This window comes from Vombatus ursinus, unplaced genomic scaffold (assembly GCF_900497805.2).
Source record: "Vombatus ursinus unplaced genomic scaffold, bare-nosed wombat genome assembly UNPS02015255.1, whole genome shotgun sequence".
NCBI lineage: Eukaryota > Metazoa > Chordata > Mammalia > Diprotodontia > Vombatidae > Vombatus > Vombatus ursinus.
The window spans coordinates 35174443-35195685 of NW_020955033.1; the positions used below are offsets into that span (position 1 = coordinate 35174443).

At 36.4% G+C, this 21243-nt stretch overlaps 1 protein-coding gene across 5 annotated transcripts in view; it reads left to right on the plus strand.

Annotated features, from left to right (window-relative positions):
- LOC114031828 (receptor-type tyrosine-protein phosphatase mu) overlaps positions 1 to 21243 on the plus strand; it is a 958139-nt gene that overhangs the window by 488339 nt on the left and 448557 nt on the right. For all 5 annotated transcript variants that reach the window (XM_027846963.1, XM_027846964.1, XM_027846965.1 and 2 more), the window contains exon 8: positions 15879 to 16187. In XM_027846963.1, coding sequence (XP_027702764.1) covers positions 15879 to 16187 — 309 coding nt within the window. The remainder of the gene's footprint in view (positions 1 to 15878; positions 16188 to 21243) is intronic.

Consider the following 21243-nt stretch of genomic DNA (forward strand, 5'->3'; position numbering starts at 1 on the left):
TTCTATAGTCAAGCTTTTTTGTTTTTTGCTCATTTTTCTGCCTTTTTATGTGACTTGGTGTTTTTATGTGAGAGTTGGGCTCTGGTCCTGCACTAACCCAAACTTTTTATGCTGGTCTTACTGCTGGCTTTCAATGGGCTTCAGGGCTTAGTTGCTTGCTTTTTTGGATGACATAGGTTTCTCTTCTGGCTTGTACTGGGGGAGGGGTGGGGTGGGAGGGCCCCCTGTTTATCTCCCCTGGGTGTGGGGTTTAGCTGCTGGCCTGCCCCAGGGGTGGAGCCTTTCTTCTGGATATCTGTTGTAACAGAGTCTTTCTGGTGGCTGGCCCTGGTGGAGGTATATTGTTGCTGGTTTACTCCAGGGGTGGGACCCTGTTGCTGGGTTGACAAACAGGGTCTCTCTGTTGGCAGATCCCAGGGGCAGGCCTTCACTATTGGTCAACACAAGTCCACTTTGTCTTTTTTAACATCAGAATCATTCCTAATAAATGATCCTTTTAATTTACCACTTACAAAAGAAATAACTGAGCAAAGTCTATAAGACAGCAACATCTGATAATATTTACATCATTCAGTAATCGGGGTCTATTATCTCTCTCTTAAGAGCAGAGAAGTATATTTCCTTCTCTTTCCCCTGTGACCAAGATTGATCATTGAAGTAAATCATTTAAGTTTTGTTTTTGTTACACTATTGTGGTCAGTATATATTTTTTCTTGTTTCTAATATACCCTATAGAGTAATATATAAGATATGTTTTATATTCTTTTAAATATAAGTAATTAGAGGGGAGAGGTAATAAGCCTTTTCCCACTGTTTTTCATCCATCAAACTACCTTCATTTGAAAGTATCTTTCTGGTTTTAGAATAATAATAGTAATAACAATAACAGTAGGTATTAAAACATTTATATAGAGCTAGAAGGCTAATGTATTTATTCGCATATGCTAAATAGCATATTCTTTATAAGCATTATCTCATCTGTTTTTCTCATGCAAACCCATGCCCAAGAATGGGATGGGTAGGTACAGGGATTGTGGAAAGGGATCACCTTTTAAAATTTAAAATATTCAGCAATTTCTCTGAACTCTGGCTGGTAGGTAAGAAATTGTGTATAGTGAAAAGGTCACTGACACAAGGAGAATTTAAAATGGAGAAGTGAAAGGAATCCTGAGAAGAGTAGAGAATTTTCAACTCCTTCTCTCCCCCAGGGAAATTGAAAAAAAAAAAAAGCAGTAGCCTTTTCAGAGAATAAAAAGGAAAAATTTTCATTTGTAAGTTTTTTTCCCTTAATCTCAAGCTTTCAAGTTTTTCTAGTATTCTTTTATCTTATCTTGTAGCCAGATGCATAAAATAGTTAAGACATAATTGCTTGGTGGGAAAAATCAAGCCATTTCCATTCATTTGGAACCTGAATGCATTGGAACAGTTCAAAGTTTCTCTCAACAGTTGATCTGAAGAGTGTTGCTCATTTATCAGTTCTATGAATTTGAGGCTTAATTTGTCTGAAGTTGTTTTCTGTTCCATCTTTTGACTTGAGTTGATTGCAAATATCAGGATATATCTGTTTGGGGAGGAAAATGCTATTTAGCCGGTAGCATTAATTGGTGGTGTTTTTTCTTTGGAATAAATTTATATGATCCTGAAGTCCTGTCACCTAGGTTCATGAAAATCCTGCCTTAGATTTCCAATTGAGCTAAGATTGTTTGTGGATAATGAGTTTGAATTAATGTAGTTTGTCAGTAGCAGTAGATTGCAGTGATAGCAAGAACATCCTTTCACTTCTTCTTTAGACTGATCTAGGAAATAGTATCTCCTATTAATTTTTTTGCACAGCATCATAAACAACATCTGTGCCTCTACTTTTCTGGCAAGTACTGAGCTGCTAAAAGCCAAGCAGATTTACATCATGGTTTGTCCTTTTTACCAGGTGATTTTCATGGCAACCTTAAAAGCTTATGCCATAAAGAGTTTTAAAAAATGTATTTCCCAGGTGTGGAAAAGGAATTAGAGTAAATAATGCCTTGGAAGCCAGTCTCAATAATGTTTAATTCTGTCATTTCAGCCATTTAACTCTGTAGGTTCACAGACTGTAAGGGCACTCAGTGTGTCTGTAGACGTAACCAGAAGCATCTTTAAAAGTTTTGCCCTTGAGTGAGTATGGCTTGTGTGCCAGTGTCAAAATAAGAATGTTCTTTCTCTCATTTACACTGTAATGTGAAATATATTTTTCAGGCATCATAATTCTGATGTAGTTCAATGCTTTCCACTCCCCTCCCCAAATCCCCAGTAACAACCAACCCACCCAGAAACCAGAAGTTCTGCATTAAGTAGAGTTTTAATCCAGAAGGTGTTTTGAAGCCCTTACAATCATACTACTAGCATTTCAAAAATTGTTATCAGAGTCCATCCTGACTTGGGCTGAGGAATGAACATCAGGGTCTGTTAGTCTCTCTTGATTTAAGTATTCACCATGGCACCTGGGGTGCATCTGGGGGCCAATTGCCACTGACATGAGCATGAAGTGAAAAATGTATGTCTGCACTCCTTTATTTTTCATTTATCAATAAGATGCATGTTTCTCTCATGCAAAGTAAAGAAAATCGCAAGAACACATGCTTGTCTGTCTTTAGTACTCTCTAGAATTAGCTTGTCATGAAATGTGAAACTAATGTGCAGTTGTAAAACCACTGCCAACCTTTTCCCTGCCGTTGTCTGATGGCTAAGTAGATTTGAAAATGAAAGGGGTTATTATAAAGTGATTACTGAATAGCTAGGTATGTCATTTTAAACAAGCAGCTAAAATCCCTCTGTTACGGATTCAGGCAATAGCCTTGTTTTGTATCATTCATATTTAAGATGTGATTTTGATTGTGGAGGAGTAATCAAGCTCTAGGGATAATTTAAGAGAAAAAATATACGGGATGATATTTTCTTTCATTCTTTATAAAGTACATTGGAATATAAATGAAGCATTCTTTACAATGTGTACTATTAAATTTAGACTTAAATATAAGAATATGAATGCAAGTTGGCTTTGGTTCACAGTGAAAATCTCTCTAGTTGCTTAAAAACTTTTTTTTTGTTTTCTTTCTAAATCAAAGTCAGACTCCTGATAGAATAGGGTTGTCGCAAGACCAGATACATCTCCAAATGTAGCAGGTTAAAAAGGCAGTATCCTGAGTGTTTCACAGCAGCCTTTTATAGTTGGGAGAAGAAATGCAAGAAAAAAAAGGAAAGAAAGAAAGGAAAGGAAGGAAGGGAAAGAAAAAGAAAAAAAGAAAGAGAAGAAAGGAAAGAAGGAAGGAAGAGAAAGAGAGAGAAGAAAGGAAGGGAAAGAAGGAAGACTCACAAATTGAATTTTCAAAAGAGAGGATGGCTTAGACATGGAAAAAGAAACTATGACCTAGTTGTGCTTTCTATGATGGCAGCTTTAAACAGGTTTGACAATATTCTCACTTACCTCAAAACCACTATGAGAATAATACCTCTGCCCTTTCATGTTGAGTTTATTCTATCCTGGTCTGTGTCAGAGAGAGGTGCTTTAACTTAACCTGAACACCAGACACTCAATCCTTAACCTAGCCCTTAAAGGAGCTCAGGAACCTCTAAAGTTTACAGATCTCTTCTCATTAATACACATGGGAATCTTCTCTTCAAAGATCAAAAGCTAATTCATTAAGTCAGAGAAGCAGGATGACAACCAGGAAAGATGTCCATCTACTGAGATTCATTCTTCAAAATCCCAATGAATAAATAGTGGGTTGTCATGAGAATCCCAATTTTGAACTAGTCTATTTCTCCAATGTCAAGAAAGAAAGGTATAAATTGAGATAAATTGTCAAAAACAAAATAAGGAAAAGAACAGCAGCATTGTCTACATTGTATCTGGAATACATATAACTTTTATCATTGATTACATCTGCAGCATGTTTTTTACGGATATTTATGAAGAAGGCAAAGTGACTGGAGAAGTAAAGCAGGGTTGGTTGGCATAGGATGGTGCTGGTCAGCAGTCTAGGTAGGATATTATGCCCCCATCATATTTAATATTCAGTCAATGTAATAAAAAAAGGGAAGAAACAAAAGCCCAAATGATAAAATCTATTCCACATTCATATTCCGTGGTAATGGAGCAGGTGTCAACTTGATTTGTGGGGTCAGAAAAGTGGGAAAAGAATGTTTATCCCATGCAAAATGGCTTCCATGATAATAATGGCATTTTATAGTGGAGCTGAGTTAGTGTAGGATGCTCAGATGACAGAAATTCAGGGTGTTGATGCCAGGTGGAGAGAGGGAGACTGTCTCTGCAAAAGAGCAAGTTTTGGTCTTGTATTCCATTGGTTATTTCATGGAGACCCAAGAAATTTACTGGTTGGAACATTCATCTCATTTTCTCATGTCCTTTAAAATAAAAGGTATTAATAAACTCTCTCAAATGAACACTTCCTCCTGCTTTACTATTAATATGCTTCTGGAGGTTGCTAACAGCAGGCAGGCTTGCTGGGAAGTGCATTTTCTACTCCTTAATTCACAGGCTTCCCTAGAAAAGATTAGAAGGATGGAAAAACTGGGTTTTTAAATAAGTGCTTATCAATCATATGCTATTTTAAATTGAAGAAAGCTTTTTTTTTAAACGAGTTGTTGATGAAAACACACTAGAATAATTACAGTATAGCAATCATTCCAGCACAGGGAAGTGTGGTCTTTTGTGCAACCATTTGCCCAGATTCATAAACAACTTCAAACAGAAACCTCTGTAATCATGAAAAGATTGCAAATACTAAAGGAAGAGAGTTTGAACAGGTTAAAAAAAAAAGGCTTCCAAATGATATTCATGTTCTTAGTATAGTAGATGAAACTTTTTTTAAAAGTTAATTTGCTTCCCCCTCCCCCCCAGTATACTAATCACTAATACAATGATACTTTAGCTGCAGGGCAGAGAATAATTAGAGGTCTTTTCACTTTGAGTAATGTATTGGTTCCAAGCATCTAAGCTGTGTGTGTATCAGAGCTTTATGATGGTGAAAAAGGTCAAAACCTATTCCAAACCAATTTTTGACTGTCTTGAAAAACTCTCTGAAAATGACTTTACATCCTTCTCATTTATATTTTCTGATATAAATACCAAGCAACCCGAATGACTACCAAGTCATTCAAGACAGCAGTTTCTCTGTAAAGTTCACCCAAAGGATAAACTGCAGTTTGCTCATTCCAATGCATTGAAACAATTCAGGGTTCTAATTGTGCTTCAGCAAAAATGGACTTCCTTCCGCTGTGATGAACTTTACAGTTTGAAAATGTCATCCAAGGAACTCGGCAAAAAAAGGTAAAATATGCTGGTGTTTAAAAGGAACTGAAATACCATTTTCCCCTCTACGTGGTTTCTTCTGAGACAGTATAAAGCAAAAAAAATATATATTTTTCCAGTTCTCCTCCTCCCAAAAAAAGAAATCTCAGAAAAGGCCGCAGTGTAACTGAAAGTCAGATGGCTACATAAGTTAGCCTTATTCAGGGATAGGTCACTACTTGCTGTATCTGTGAGGAAGGCAGATGGGCAGAATGGTGTGCACTGTGCCACCTTACTGCAGGACTTAATGACTGAATAGATGTGAGCTTCTTTTCATCATAGTATCACTGACGGGTACATGGCTTCCTGAGATGGAAGTGACGCAAACTGAGATCTGTAGAATTTCTAAATGATGTTCCTGTTGTCTGAAAGAATTTGTATAACTTTAGTGACATCATTTTCCCCACAAGAGTGTATCTTATTCACTTGGCAGGACCTCACCTACTATAAGTCTTAATATGATTGCTATTTGAATGATCTTTTACAGCATTATAGATTTAAAACTGGAAGGTACCCTGAAGGCTGTCTAGCCAAACCTCCTTAATTTAGAGATTAGAAAATTGAGACCCAGGGGGGCTAAGGGTCTTACTCCAGTGACTCAGGTAGTAAGTGATAACTCAGATTGGAATTCAAATTCTATAACTCCTATTTCAGCACTCTTGTCCACTTTATAACATGCATCCTTTCAAGACAATCGGACTTTTCAGTGTTCTAAACAATATATAGAAAAAGGGCAGTTCCTGCTTTCATGCTTTCTCATTCACATTTTTCCACCTACCTTGTTGTACAAAACACTGTACTCGGCACTACAGGGCATACAAAGAATTTCATATTCTCTGCAAGATCCTTTAAAACCCACTGAGGATGTGTGTGTGTGTGTGTGTGTGTGTGTGTGTGTGTGTGTGTGTGTGTTTAAGGAGGTAGGGGGATATAAATAATTAGAAAAATGTAGTGGAATATTAGGCCATTAGAAAGGTACAAATAAAGTAGTCTGGAGATTTGGAAGAGGGATAACTTACCTATAGCTGGAAGAGTCAGTTTAGGTTTTATGAAGGAGTTAGCATTAGAGCTGAGCATTTAAGGAAAGATTTTTTTTAAAGGTGGAAACAAGGAAATATGAAATTAGTGGTATAACGAAGAGCATGGACACAAAAATAGAGTTGGGAAAGCATGGGGTATATTCAGGAGCCAGGGAATAACCCAATTTGAGTAAAATGGAGACATCTGTTAGGGAGATAATGAGATTTTGTTGCAGGAGGATCTGGAACATCAAGCTAAAGAATTTGAATTTTATGTTGTAGGAGGTGGAGCATCATGGCAGATTTTTGATTAAGAAAAATAGCATAAGCGTAGCTGTACTAGAAGAATATTCATTGGAAACTAATGTCTGGGATGGTTTGAAGGCAGGAAGCTAATGAGCAGGCTATTGCAATAAACTCTAGATGGTAGTAGATGAGGTCTGAAAGAGAGAATCTGGAGTAGTAGAAGTACTAGGAGTAGTAATAGGTAACATTTCTATAGCACTTACTATGTGCCAGGCACTGTGCTAAGCATTTTACAATAATTTTCTCATTTGATCCTCACAACAACCCTAGGGAGTATTATAGTGCTATTCTTATCACCATTTTACAGATAAGGAAAGTGGGGCAAATAGAGGTTAAGTGACTTGCCCAGGGTCAGACAGTTAGTAAGTGTCAGAGGCCAGAGTTGAACCCAGGCCTTCTTGACTCCCAGCCTTGCCTCTCCATCTACTGTGCCCCTACAGGGCACTACAGAGATAGAATCTGACAGGACTTAACGACTGAATAGATATGAAGGGCTAGGTAGGAAAAGGGATAAGAAATGATTCAGAAGTTTTGAGTCCATCTTTAAAAAGACAGATGCAATGCATACAAACTCATGACGTGATGCTGTCATGCTTTAAAAAAAAAATCAAACCTTCTTTCTGCCACAGACAGGGACATCTGGTAACTTTTTAACACATTCATTGCCAAAGGCTTTTTTCGTTGCTGATGTGTCTGAACTGAATGAATGGTGAGTGTTAGAACCCTTCCTGGGATATGACTGTGAGACTCTAAGTGATAGAAGGCAAAAAAGAAGGGGAAATTGCCCCAAGTGTCAGAGCAAATGAGTAAGAACCAGGTAGGAGCCAAGCTTGACATTCTCGCAGTGCCCCAGAATTTCCAAATTGAAAGATTGTCATTTCCGTGGCCTGTACCCTCTTACTGAGTCTCACAAGGAGAATTATTTTCAAGATAGACTGAACAGCCCCACAACTGTGTGTTTAGAATGTTTAGTCTTCAGAGGGAAATGAAGAAACCAAAATAAACACCATATTACTTTTCATGACATAGATTTGAGATTATAAATGTACTTAGTGCATTACTGATTTCTCCTTAATAATCTCAGTATGGATTTTTTTTGTCTATGGATTTATCTAAGCCCTTCTTGGACTTAATGACTTAATTATATTTTCAGTGCTTGAAATTGTTTTGCTGTTGTATATACACACACAGATACACTGTGCTGTGTAATGTGTCAGCTAATGGGGCCCGGAAAAAGCAAAACTAAATTAATTTAACAAGTCAGATATAATTTCTCATATTCCTCAGTACTTAACCCCTCACTCTCTTTTCCTCTTATGTCTTTTTAGGGCCAGAAACCCTGAGGGCATTCCCCTCCCAGATTTATTATTTTTTTTTAACTTCATAAAAGAAGCCATTCTTTGCCTCATTTCTTACCTAGCCTTAATCACTGAATGGGTGTTGCCTCAGACAAACTGAGATCTGGGAAAGAGCTGAAAAAGGCCACGGTCTCCTGCATACAGGACCATCTCCAGTCATCCTGATCTATATCTTGTTACTGGACCCAGATGGCTCTGGAGGAGAAAGTGAGACTGGTGACTTTGCACAGCCCCTTCCCTTAAATTCAATTCAGTTGCTAGTCATGGCATCACCTTCCTGATGTCATGGTCCTCTTCTAGAATATAGGGTAAAGAACAACAATCTCTTTTAGAATGTAAGATTCTTAAGACCAGGGACTGTTTCATTGTTTGTATTTATCTCCATTGCCCAGCACAGACCTTGACACATAATATGTACTTAGTAAATGTTTGTTGATTGACTATACACTCTCACCATTAGTGAAGTCATCCATATTGCCATCTAATTACTTTTCTAGACTAATGACTCCCAAACCTATTAAGAATATGATAGTTTATGAGCCACAAAATAAAATTAGTCTGATTATTTTATAGAGGTATCTTGTTTTGTTTTGTTTTTATTCTATCCTGAATCATCCAGGTTAATCATTCACGTTGTTCCTCACACCTGGCTTTAAATTACTTTTGGCAGTTTCCAGAAAGTGTGATGTACTTTTGAAGGATAAAGAAACAACTCCTCCCCAGGAGGGAGAGAGATAGAGACAGAGAGAAAGAGACAAAGAGAGAGACACAGAGACAGAGACACACAGAGACAGAGAAATGGATGAGGAATAAATATATGTGAGATTTTGAGAGTAATGCTAGGAGAATGGTATTATTACCAACAAAACAAATAAGGAACTCAAGTGAAGAACAAGTTTTAGGGCAAATATGATGATGAGGAAGAAGAAAATAGATAAATAGAGCATTTATTAAGCTCTTACTGTGTGCCAGACCCTATGCTAAACACTGGAATAATGAATTTGATTTTGGGGAGTTAATATTTTGTGAGACATTCAGAGATCCTTAGTAGACAGGGGAAGATTACTCCCACTTCATGAGAGGTCTCTTAAACAAAGTAAAGCAGTTAAGTAAAACCAAAAATACAATGGCCTCATTGGACAGTTCATATAACATGCAGCATTTCATATATGTGTGACCCCCTCCTCTCTATAAAAAATAATAGAAATACATCTTCTCTCCCTATAGATCTATATCTATATCGTTTATATCAATGTCTACATCATCTGTACCTGTATCTATATCAAGGGTGTATGGGGTACTCCAGGAGGACTAGCATCTCTGGTCTGGGGGCTTTTTTGAGCCCTTTCCAAGGCTGCTTGTCCACCTTTGGTGTCCACTTGTCACACAACCCTCATCTGTTGCTCCAGGAAGCTGTAGCATGAACAGCAGCCATGCCCTGGTAAACCTGTCTTGACAGATGAGCTAAATCGGGTTGAGGGCAACCAACAGACCTCAGACCCCATCGGTGAGGTAGGGGGATGTCTACCTCAAGCATGTGAAGACTTCCCTTTGGTAGAATGGGCAGATGAGAACGATTTGTGGAGCATTTAGGGCTTGCTCAGACAACAAAGATGCTAAGATCATCCATTGCATTCTAGTCTGTTACCAGTCATTCTGACCTCTGTCTTGGCATTGCACTCAGATAACCCTGCCTCACTTAAATCCATTTCATACACAAATCAAGATATCATTCTGGGATGTCATTGCTCCTCTTTGAAAATGAAGGATAAACAACAATATCTATATCACCTGTATCTATCTATCTATTTATCTATCTATTTATCTATCTATCCATCTCTCTCAATCGTTAGACTTGAATACTTCCCATGACATTCTGTCCTCTCTGTTCCTAATGTTACCTGGCTGTTTTAGAGCTTCATTATATTATGTAGGGTAACCTGTATTTTTTTTATCAGAAATTTAATCATCAACCAACAGAAGCATTCAATATGCAAAAAAAATTAATTGGGAAAAAAATTTAAGTCCTTCAATCATCCACCTGGACAATTTTAGCTGTCTTTTAATGGACAGAAGAATTGTTTTTCTTCTTATCCATGGCCATGTCTACCTGTCATTGCCAAATTACTTTTCCTGATTCATTGGTCACATTTTACTTACACATGCACTTACATATGCACTTTAAATCAGTAATATCATGTGACCCAGTCACAAGTGTGGCTTCAGGGCACAGGTCCTGAGCACATCCATCCGGTAAGGTCAAAGAGACAGCACATCTCCATTCTCATAACTTTTCTTTATCCGTGTTTTCCTAAATGTCTGTTAATATTCTCTATCCTGTGTTTCTGTCTGTTGAAATTCTAAACAACCTTCAAGATCAGCTCTCACTACCTCCATGAAACCTTCCATGATTTCCTCAGAACTCTTTTATCTTTTTATAGTTTTTTTGTCTTCTCTCTCACTCTGTCTCTGTGCATGTTTGTGTGTCTGTGTGTGATGTCTTATTTATTTTTGTTTATGTGCTACCACAGTATCACAGAAGCATAGCATGTTGGATCTGGAAGGTGCCTCAGATTTTCTAGTTGCCCTTCTAGATTATAAGCTTTTCAGTTCCTCACAGGATGCTATACCTGCAACAGCACTTCATAAATATTTAATGAGTTTTCTGAGTTAATAGGCAGTAATTTTTTCCTAGAACTGAGCTCTGGACCTCTTACCTGAGGTTGTCCATCAGCTGTGAGCTGGAATTCCAGCCTTTCATGATAACCAAGTTCAAGACCATTAATACGTTTCATAGAATCATCAGCTTACTGCTCAGCTGTAGGATATAGTGAATTACCTCTAAGAGTCTTGACCCACTTTGAACAAGAATTTCAGATATGTGATAAATGTTGACTCTCACTCTCAATCCTCAGAGAAATTATTCTTCCTCTCTCATTTCTGCCTTGTAATTTGTGCTTTCTGCTAGTAACAGTCATCATGACAAATATTCAATACATAAAACATTCCCTTGCACATAGTTGGTGATTGATACATATGACAATGATGATGCTAAATATGATAATGACCTCCAGTCATTCTGTATTGGTTTTAAGCATCATGTCAGTCTTGTGGAGCACGGTCACATCCTAAATCATGGAAGGTAATAGGTTTTATTTAACATAGGTAACCATTAATATTTGGTGAAGTAGGCTTCATATTGCTCCCTTAGTTTTCAGATCACTTTTTTTTATCTTATCTAAAAAACTGATAAAAACAAAAGATAAAAATAGATATGTTGTACCTTTTCTTAGATATCATTTGTTTTGTAGGAAAAAAGAAACTAATTACTTAAAACCAGTGTGTACAATGGTTTCATAAAAATTAATTACTTTCCATTCCTTTTTTTTTGTTTATTTCCCATAAAATTCATTGAAACTATTGTTATTTTCACTGAGGAAATTGTTTTTAGGGCCGGTATTCTTAGAATATTGCAGTTGCTTCATTACAGACTACTACACTGTATTCAATAAGTTTGCAAATTAATAAATACCTGGAGGACATTTTTATTTAAAGGTAAATAAACCTAAGCATTCTCAGATTTAATTGGAAGTAAAAGCATTGTCTCTGAGGTGAATGTGGCAGCATTTAAAAACATTTTATAGGTCAAAATGAGTAGAAGGATGGTTTCATATTCAAAGGCTACTTTGAGTTCTGGATTTTTACCAGCTACAGGTATTCAGTGGTTTACTGACTCACTGATAAGAAGAAAACTGTTAACCAATAATAAGCATTGTAGTTATTTCCCCAACATGTAGGCAGCTGTTACATTTTTATTTTTTTGCTTCTGATGCTCTCATAAATAAATGATTTATGTAAGAAATGTTGAAATAACAACTAAACAGCTCATATTTATATAACACATTCACAAACACAAAGCATTTTCCTTACAATAGCCCTCAGACACATTTTATAGTTGAGAAAACTAAAACTTAGAGAAGTCAGGTGACTTGCCTATAAACATATAAATAATTTTTGTTCTTTACTCATTTCAGCTGTGCATGTGGGGTTTGCTTGGCAAAGATACTGAAGTGGTTTGCTCTTTCCTTCTCCATCTCATTTTACAGATGAGGAAACTGAGGCAAACAGAGTTAAGTGACTCGTCCAGGGTCACACCATTAGGAAGCATCTGAGGCCTGATTTGAATTCAGGTCTTCCTGACTCTAGGCCCAGCTCTTTATCCACTGTGCCACCTAGCTAACTACCATATAAGTAATGCATACATATATATATGTTATGTTATGTATTTATATTTATATATATATTTACATAGATAGCTGTATATTATATACTTATATATTGTAATATATAGTTAGCAATAATAGCCACCATTTATATGGTGGCTTTAAGGCTTGCAAAGCACTTTACAAATAGTATCTTATTTGACTGTAACAACAACATTGGAGGTAGGTATTGTCCTTGTTTTATAAATGAGAAAACTGATGAAGACAGAGGTTATGCAATTTTCCCAGGATCACACAAATGCCTGATCTCAAGTGCCTGACATTGGATTTGAACCCAGGTCTTCCTTTCTCCAGAGTCAGTGCTCTATTAATGCCACCCAGCTGTAGCAAATGTCTGAATTTGCACTGAAGTCTCTTGACTCTAAGACCAACGACTTCAGCTATATTGGTTGATGGTAGCAAAGGGTATAGCTCATACTATTTCTAGTTTTTGTTTCATTTATTTTAATAGACCTTTCTCGTCCATGAAGAGGGACAAAAGAGAAACCCGATATCAGGAACCTTAGTTGTAATCTATGTTTTTTGATTATCAATGACAGAATCCAAAAAATTACAACCAAATGTCTCTCACAGGTTCTGAAATTGAGTTTCTGAAAAAGTATTGTAGTTGTAATAGGAGGTAAAGTGTGAAGTTTCAGAGAAATGAGCTGTGAATTGAACCTGCAATGGAAATTGATCCTACCAGTCAGTTTCTGCCCTTATTCATGGAAAAACAGAACTGAATGTAGAAGAAACCAGGATCGCTGATTAAATGGGATGCTAAAGTGCCAGAGGCTAGAAACAAGGCTTGCTGGTCCCTCAGGTCAGAGCTGCCACTGTCAACCTTCACTGCTTGATACCCAGCTCAAGCTGGCAGAAAGAGAGCAGAATGAAAGATGCTGCAGGCACCAGCGGGGGACTGGTAAGAAGTACCTGTCTAAGCTTCAGGCATGACAGGCATGGCACTCCTTCGGGAAGCTATCCTACTTTCTTATCATGAGTCAGTGGGCCCGGATTGTCCCGGCTGGCCTCATGATTCATGCCAATGGGGCTTATCATAATAGCCACAGTAAGGAAGGGAGAAAATGTCAGAGTATCCCAAGGGTGTGAGTGTGGCAAAGCCTGTCTTAGCAATCAGCCCCCTAATTTCCATTTGCATCTTAACAAATAACAGGAAAGAGGGGTTGGGGGGCGGGGTGGAGAGGAGAAAGAAGCAGAGGAAAGGGAGGGTAGCAAATATTATATAATTAGTAACAGTTTGTTAGTCATAGCAATGTAATTTATTACCCTATTATCTCACCCCAAGAGATTTATATGTTGTATATAAAATGGTAGTAATGGCATACCAAGCCTGTTTTGATGTATTTGTCTTCCAATCTGGAAATGCAGTCTGAAAAGCAATTAGCATACCGAAATTACACATATTTGGTTATGAAGTTGTCAGTTAGTTCTTAAAATGTGATCTATTCTCACACCAGTGCCCTTCAGGGTCTATGGAGATCATCAATATCACTTTCAAGAGCAAATGTCACTGTGGAATGCCTGATTCACACTTAAGACAGATAGGAATAGAGCCATTAGAAACAATGAAGATAAAGGTAGTGTAAAATACTGACTTAAGATGCAATTGTCATAAATTCATTGCTAGATCAGAACTCAATTATATGGAATGGCAGGGGGGAAAACTCTTTTAACCTTTAGGCACTTTGTTTGAGGAGGCATTAAAAGGCATGTCAGATTTTCACTGAGTTATTGGGCTTAAAATATAAATGCCATGTGCTGATGAGTGGTATTTATCTCTCCACTGTGGAAAGAGAATGCTGGCTTCCCGTTTATTTTAGGGGCACTGTTCTGTGGTTTATTAGCCATCTTCCTTTCTTATAGTTTTCTCCTTTGGTCGTAGGGGAGATATAAATGGTGGGAATTGTAGAGGGCAGTTTCCAGCTGAGGAAGATTGTATTGCCTTTTGCCATCATCCTCTTTAAACAGGTTAGAATTAAGTGGTAATAGCTAATGAGAGGATGTTTATAAATCAGAAAGCCCAAAGTGGCTTCCATCCCTCTTGGTTGATAACAACTTAGTTAGAGGTCCGAAGGCTGACCTCAAGGCACAGCCTCATTTTGACCTTAGTAAGATGATTTATCTTCTCTATTTATAGAAATTCTTGTGAGGTTTTTTGTTTTGTTTTGTTTTTAGATTTTAATATCTAAACTATTAAGAATAAAAGCTAGCTTGACTCTCAGCCCAGAAGAAAAAAGTTATCATACTGTTTAGATTCAACAAAGCCTGTATACTTTTACTAATTTCTGCTTTTGAATTTAAAATTCCTAAAATATTCACTAGGAGGAATTTCTACATTAAAAAAGCCCTGGTGTAGTAACCAGAATTGGGAGAGCTGAGGAAAGATGTGGGAGAAGTGGTGGGGTGGGAAATTCAGCAAAGATTACTGAGAGGGTTTTTTTTTTAATTTCTATTTTTCTGTTTTCTATTTTATTTCTATTTTTTAATTTCTGGAGCTGCCTTGAAGTTTGTTTTTGTGTGTTTCCTTTTTACCTAGACAAAAGTAAAACAAGGCATGTTTGTTTATGCAGTGAAAGGCTGTTTTCTGTTGAATCTGTTAGTACATGACTTGTTTAAACCAATATCCAAAGCATTTAGTCACTTTATTAGAAAGCAAAAATGATGGAAACCCCCGGAGAATGTTTAGAACAGTCTTGGTAAAGATATATTGATTAATAAGCAAAAGGGAGGGGGGATGCATATTAAATTGTTTATGAGGGATCTGTAGCTCATTAGAACTTTTCTAAATATTCAGCTAGTGAAGCAGTAGATAAAATTAGACATTCTCTTTAATCTTATAAAAGTTTCTAATCACAAAAAAGGCCCCAGTATTATTCCTAAATATCTGATGTGTAATATATTTCCTAATAGTAGTAGTTTAGATATATAAAATAATTCCAAAATCTTGAAGATTCCATGGAGATTCATAGTCTTTTGGGGGAATTTAACTTGAATCAGATTTCTTATCATACAGTTCCCCTGAGGTAGAAATTACTTCTCCATCCTTGAATCTCTTGTGCCTTGTATTTTTTGGACCCCAAACTAAACATGGCCTTTCAAAATGTTACCTTTTTTTAGGCCTCCTTAAAAGTACATTTTCTTTTACTGAAATAGGGAACATTATGGAAAATCTGGATTGTATGATAACCAAGAATGCATTGCTTTTTTTTTTTTTTGGACCTCTCCTATATACTTATATATCAATTTATGTTATAATTATTTGTATGTATTTTATCCTCTTCGATTATATGCTTTTTGGATGCAAGGACTATCTTGTTTGTTTCATCTTTTTATATTCTGTGCATATCACAGTGTCTTTCACAAAGTATCTTTTCCTTAATTTTATACACACACACACACACACATATGTTTGTCGATTGAATGTAGTCAACTCCTGAGCTAATATAGAGTTATCTTCATTGGACCACTGCTACATTATCTGGTGAATGACACACTATTAAGTACATAATGAGACCAAAAAACCCAAACTCTTCTGATGCAGTCTTCTATAATTCTTTTTGTGCAGATCCCATGCGTGGACCTAGAAAACTTGAAGTAGTAGAGATCAAATCCCGGCAAATCACAATCCGTTGGGAACCGTTTGGCTACAATGTCACTCGCTGCCATAGTTATAACCTCACTGTCCATTACTGTTACCAAGTGGGAGGACAAGAGCAAGTCCGAGAAGAAGTAAGCTGGGACACTGAGAATTCACACCCGCAGCATACAATCACTAACCTGTCACCCTATACCAACGTCAGTGTGAAACTCATCCTTATGAATCCAGAGGGACGAAAAGAAAGCCAAGAGCTTATCGTACAGACAGATGAAGATCGTGAGTACTTTAAAATTACGTTTTTCAGTGAAGCTTTTTTTTAAAAAATTTCTTTCTTTTAAAAATATGTTGCTTTAAAAATGAGAGGTGAAATAGAATTAACAAAAAATCGAGGCTTTAATAAAATATATGCTCATACTGCATGCCCATGTGTGTTTCAGTATATTTATAATGCAAAGGGTCTGTAGTGGGGAAATAGGGACTAGATCTGTGATTTCATTGGTCTAGGCCAGTGGTGTCAAATTCATATACAAATGGGGGCCATTAAATTATTTATAAAGATCTCTGCTGGCCACATACTGACTTGAAAACCATCTATTAACATTATCTAGTTTGCATTGTATTTTTGTTTGTTTTGTTAAGTATTTTACATTTTGACTTGATTCAACCTTGGTGGAGAGTGTTTTTTTCCATGTATTTGAGACCTCTGGTTTAGGGAACTTCCAAGAAAGAAAACTGTCTTTACCAATGCAGGCCTGTCTTCTGCACCTTGAAGGTTTGTTCTCTAAATCACTAAGGGTATGTTTGCTTAGGGTCACATGATCAGAAATTATCAAAGACCTAGTCTTCTGATTCTGAAGACAGCTGTCCGTCTACTGTATCATACTACTTCTCTGCAATTATAGTAACATATAGCCATATAAGTTCTGTAGTTATTGTTCCTCATAATTTCAATCAGTCAATTAGCATTTATTAATCACCTTCTGTGGGCCAGGCAATGTGCTAACTATCTGTAATATTATTAACTCACCTTTCTAGGATGTGTTAAGATTGTGTTAAGGTAGCACAGTAGATAGGGTGCTGGGCCTGGAATCAAGAAGACCTGAGTTCAAATATGGCCTTAGACACTTACTGTGTGACCCTGGGTACATACATCACTTAAACCTGATTGCCTCAGTTTCCTCATCTGTAAAATGAGCTGGAGAAGGAAATGGCAAACCACTCCAGTATCTTTATCAAGAAAACTCCAAATGGGATGATAAAGAATCGAAAACAACTGATATGACTGAACAACAACAACAACAAAGATTTATAAAATATTTTCCTCTTGAGAGGTCAGTGCATCAGCCATAAAGTAATAAAACCTTGAATCCCATCTGTGACACTAAGTCTTTGAAAGAGTGATATGGATTAAATCTTTTAGCAACGCTTTCTAATCTACCCATCCCATTTTATCAGTAAGGACCTATGCCTGGGTCAGTTATGTGACAGATCATGAATGACAGAGCTGCAATCTGAACCCCAGTCTTCTTATTCCAAATTCAGTGCATTTTTCACTGTCTTATAAAATCTTTTAAAGAAATTGATATAGTGGAATGGGTGCTGTTTGGAGCCAGAAGACCAGAATTCAGATCCCAGTTCTGCTGGATAGTAACCTATGTGTCCTTGGACATTTAACTTCTCTGGGCCTCAGATTCCTCATTCATAAAATGAAGGCATTTGCCTGGCTGACCTGTGAAGTCCCATACAGCTATAAATATGTTATCCTGTGATACTGTGAATTATGAAGAACTAGCAAAACAAAACTCAATTAAACAGTTCTTTTGGTCTTATTGTTATTTAGTTGTTTTCAGTTGTATCCAACTCCTCATGACTCCTTTTGGTGTTTTCTTGGCAAAGCTATTGGAATGGTTTGCCATTTCCTTCTCTAGCTCATTTTACAGATGAGGAAACTGAGACAAACAAGATTAAGTGACATGCCTGGGGTCACACAACTAGTTTCTGAGGTTGGATTTGAACTCAGTTCTTCCTGACTCTAGGCCTGGCACTCTGTCTACTTCACCACCTAGCTGCCCAGCAATTCTAGACATTAAAAAAGAAAGAAACTCATAGCCTGTTTTCCAGAATCTGTCTAAAACAGGAGGAAGCATGGTGTAATGAGAGGTCCTGGACTTGATGTCAAGAGAAACCCAAGGTTGAATCTTGCTTATAACATGTACTAGTGGTGTGACCCTGGGTGAGTCTTTTAATTAGCCTTTCTGAATATCAGTTTCCTCATCTCTAAGTTGGTGATACATGATAATACCTCCCTCACAGGGTAGTTGTGAAGATCAAGTGCGATAAAGTCTATAATGTACATCATGGACTTAAAGCTACTGTATGTGCCAATTTTACATTTTAGTCTCAATAAATGATATAGAACTTGGAGGTCATTAAATGCAAAAAATAAAGTTAAGTGCTACTTGGATAGTTTCATGGAGACAATTGTGCAGACCTTCCCACCATTCTCACATTTCTTCCTGAAAGACACATCTTAATGTGCCAGAATTCTTCCTACACAGTTACATGGCTGTGAATAACAGCATACTACAATCTCCGAACCATCAAAATCGTGAGGTACTCAACAGGCAATGGAGAGACGTATATATTGGACATAACTAGACTGTAGCATGTTTAGTAGCAACAAATTGTGGGCAAGAAGTGATGTAAAATATGTCCTCAACAAGATATATTACTGGAAAAGGAGGCAAACTGGTTTTGTAACAAGCATAAGAAAAAAAGAAATAGTGTGGCCTGTGTACTATGTGGCTATATCATGTACTTTTAAGAGCCCTAGAGATAGATCTCTAGGCTATTGGATGAAGGATTTATGGGAGACTTCTGGCAAGTTACAGTTCCACAGGTTAAGAGTGATTGGGTTATAATGTATACTGTTGGAAGAAAGTACCCACTACATCAGTGAGATTATAGCTCTACTGATATAACCTGAAGATAACAAAATATGATACCAGCACATATATTCTCATATGTCACAAACACACATATATATACATAGATGCATATATACTTATCATATATGCAAACACACACACATATATGCACATTTACACATATATATGGAAATATAAAAACCATTATTTCATTTTTGCACTAGAGTTGCTATATTATCATCACTCATTAATGATTAAATTTTAGTGTTTTAAATAATAATACCTTGTTTTCTTATACTAAAACAACAAGTCTTTATTATAGACTGCAATGCTATGTGTCCAACATGTGGAAGATTCAACGTGATGGTTTACTTAGAAAATCCTACGGAATCAGCAAAGAAGCTGAGATGACTGATATTTTCAGTAGAGTTGCGGGCTAAAAAATAAATCCCCCAAAATCAATAGCATTTTTATACAGTCATAACAAAATTCATATAGAAGGAAAGTCACATTCAAAATAACTACAAAATGAATAAAATATCTGGGAATCAATCTACCAAAGCACATTTAAAACCTGTATAGATATAATTTTAAATTGACTCCTCTGTTTTCCTATTTGTAAAATGAAATTCTGAAATTCTTTTTTTTCAAGTAGCTATTAACATGCAGGAGGTAAATTAACATAGTAATGAAATAACTGATTCTGGAAGGTTTCAATTTACACTGTTGTATTTTCAGTTTTCACAGGTCAAGTTAGAATCTAAATTTATTGTGCTTGCTTTCCTATATTTCCTTTGGCCAAAGATAGATATGACATTCAATGAAATTTTTCAGGACTTATTATAGGTCACTGGAAAAATTGAATAACTTAACTAATAAATGATATTTTGCCATTTGAAAAGGAAACCTAATTTAAGTAGGAAAGAGGTCCATAATTCACCTTTGTCCTTGGTGGGAAAAATTATTTTTCACCATGCTTCTGAAACCAATGGACTCTCCTAATGTACCCCCAAAATTCTTTGATTTTTTTTGGTCTAAAGTCCAAACCCTGACACTCTAACACGACATGAATCTATGCCTTCTTATCTTCCCTGAGAGAGCTGAAAATTACTGGAGGAAGGAGAACAGATATCTAAGAATCCTTTTTTTTTTTTTTTTTAAACTGAACCTGTTATTTCATTTTTTAAATAACTCCTGGTGAGGGACTGTCCTTACATTGCAGTACTGCCAGGTAACTTCTCTCAAACTTATATAATTTTAGACTTGCATAGGACTCTGAGAACTTATATGGCTTACCTAGAGTCATACACCTAATGTGAGATTCAGAATCCATTTCACTATTCACTATATTGTACTGATTCTCATATGAAACCATTACGGAATAAAAAAATATATTAAACTATTTTATACAGACTTTAAATGCAGTGAGTTCAGTGTAGGCCGGAATAGTTAGCAAAAGCTTCACAAAAGAGGGAGAGCTTGAGCAGGGCTTTGAAATATTGTTAAGATTTAGACAGACTAGGAGAAAGGGGAAGTGAGCTGTCTGTGGGTAGGGAAAAATAGGATAAGATACACAGGGAGAATAGACGTGAAAGTCTAGGCATAGAGAACAGATCTAGTTATCTTCAATGAAGGGTACATCTTGGGAAGGTCAGGAAAATAAAGTTTGAAAATTGGGGTAGAGCTAGACTATGGAAAGTTTTGAAATTTAGAATATCGGGTTTTATGAGATACTTTGTAGACAGTCTTTGTAGGTTATTGAGCTAGGAGTGACATGAGGAAACTAGTGGTCTAAAGAAGATCCTCCTGACAGCTAAATGTAAACTATGTTTGAAAGGGAAATTAATAATCGTGGACAAAGATTGGAGACTTTTGCAGTAATTGAGACATGTCATTTCAGGTGACTGGAAATAATGAATCCAAGAGACAATTGTTTTTTCTAGTATTTAATTACTTGCCCAATTCGTTGATCTGCTCTTTTTCTCTTTATTGATGTAAACATTTAGAGATATGCTTTTTCCCCTAAGTACTGCTTTGACTATGTCCCATAAATTTTATTTTATTGTTTCCTTGTTATTATCTTAAATGAAATTATTATTTCTATGATTGGTTCTTTGAATCACTCATTCTATAGGATTATTATTTACTTTCTAATTTATTTTAATCTATGCTTCAAAAATCCTTTACTCAATGTAATTTTTATTGCATTATGGTCAGAAAAAGATTTATTTAATATTTCTGTTTTTCTGCATTTGTTTGCGAGGTTTTTATGCCCCAATACATGGTCAATTTTTTAATAAATAATTAATTTATTTTTAGTTTTCAACATTCACTTCCATAAGATTTTGAGTTTTAAATTTTCTTTCTTTCCCTCTCCTCCTCCCCGCCAAAAGGGCATGCAATCT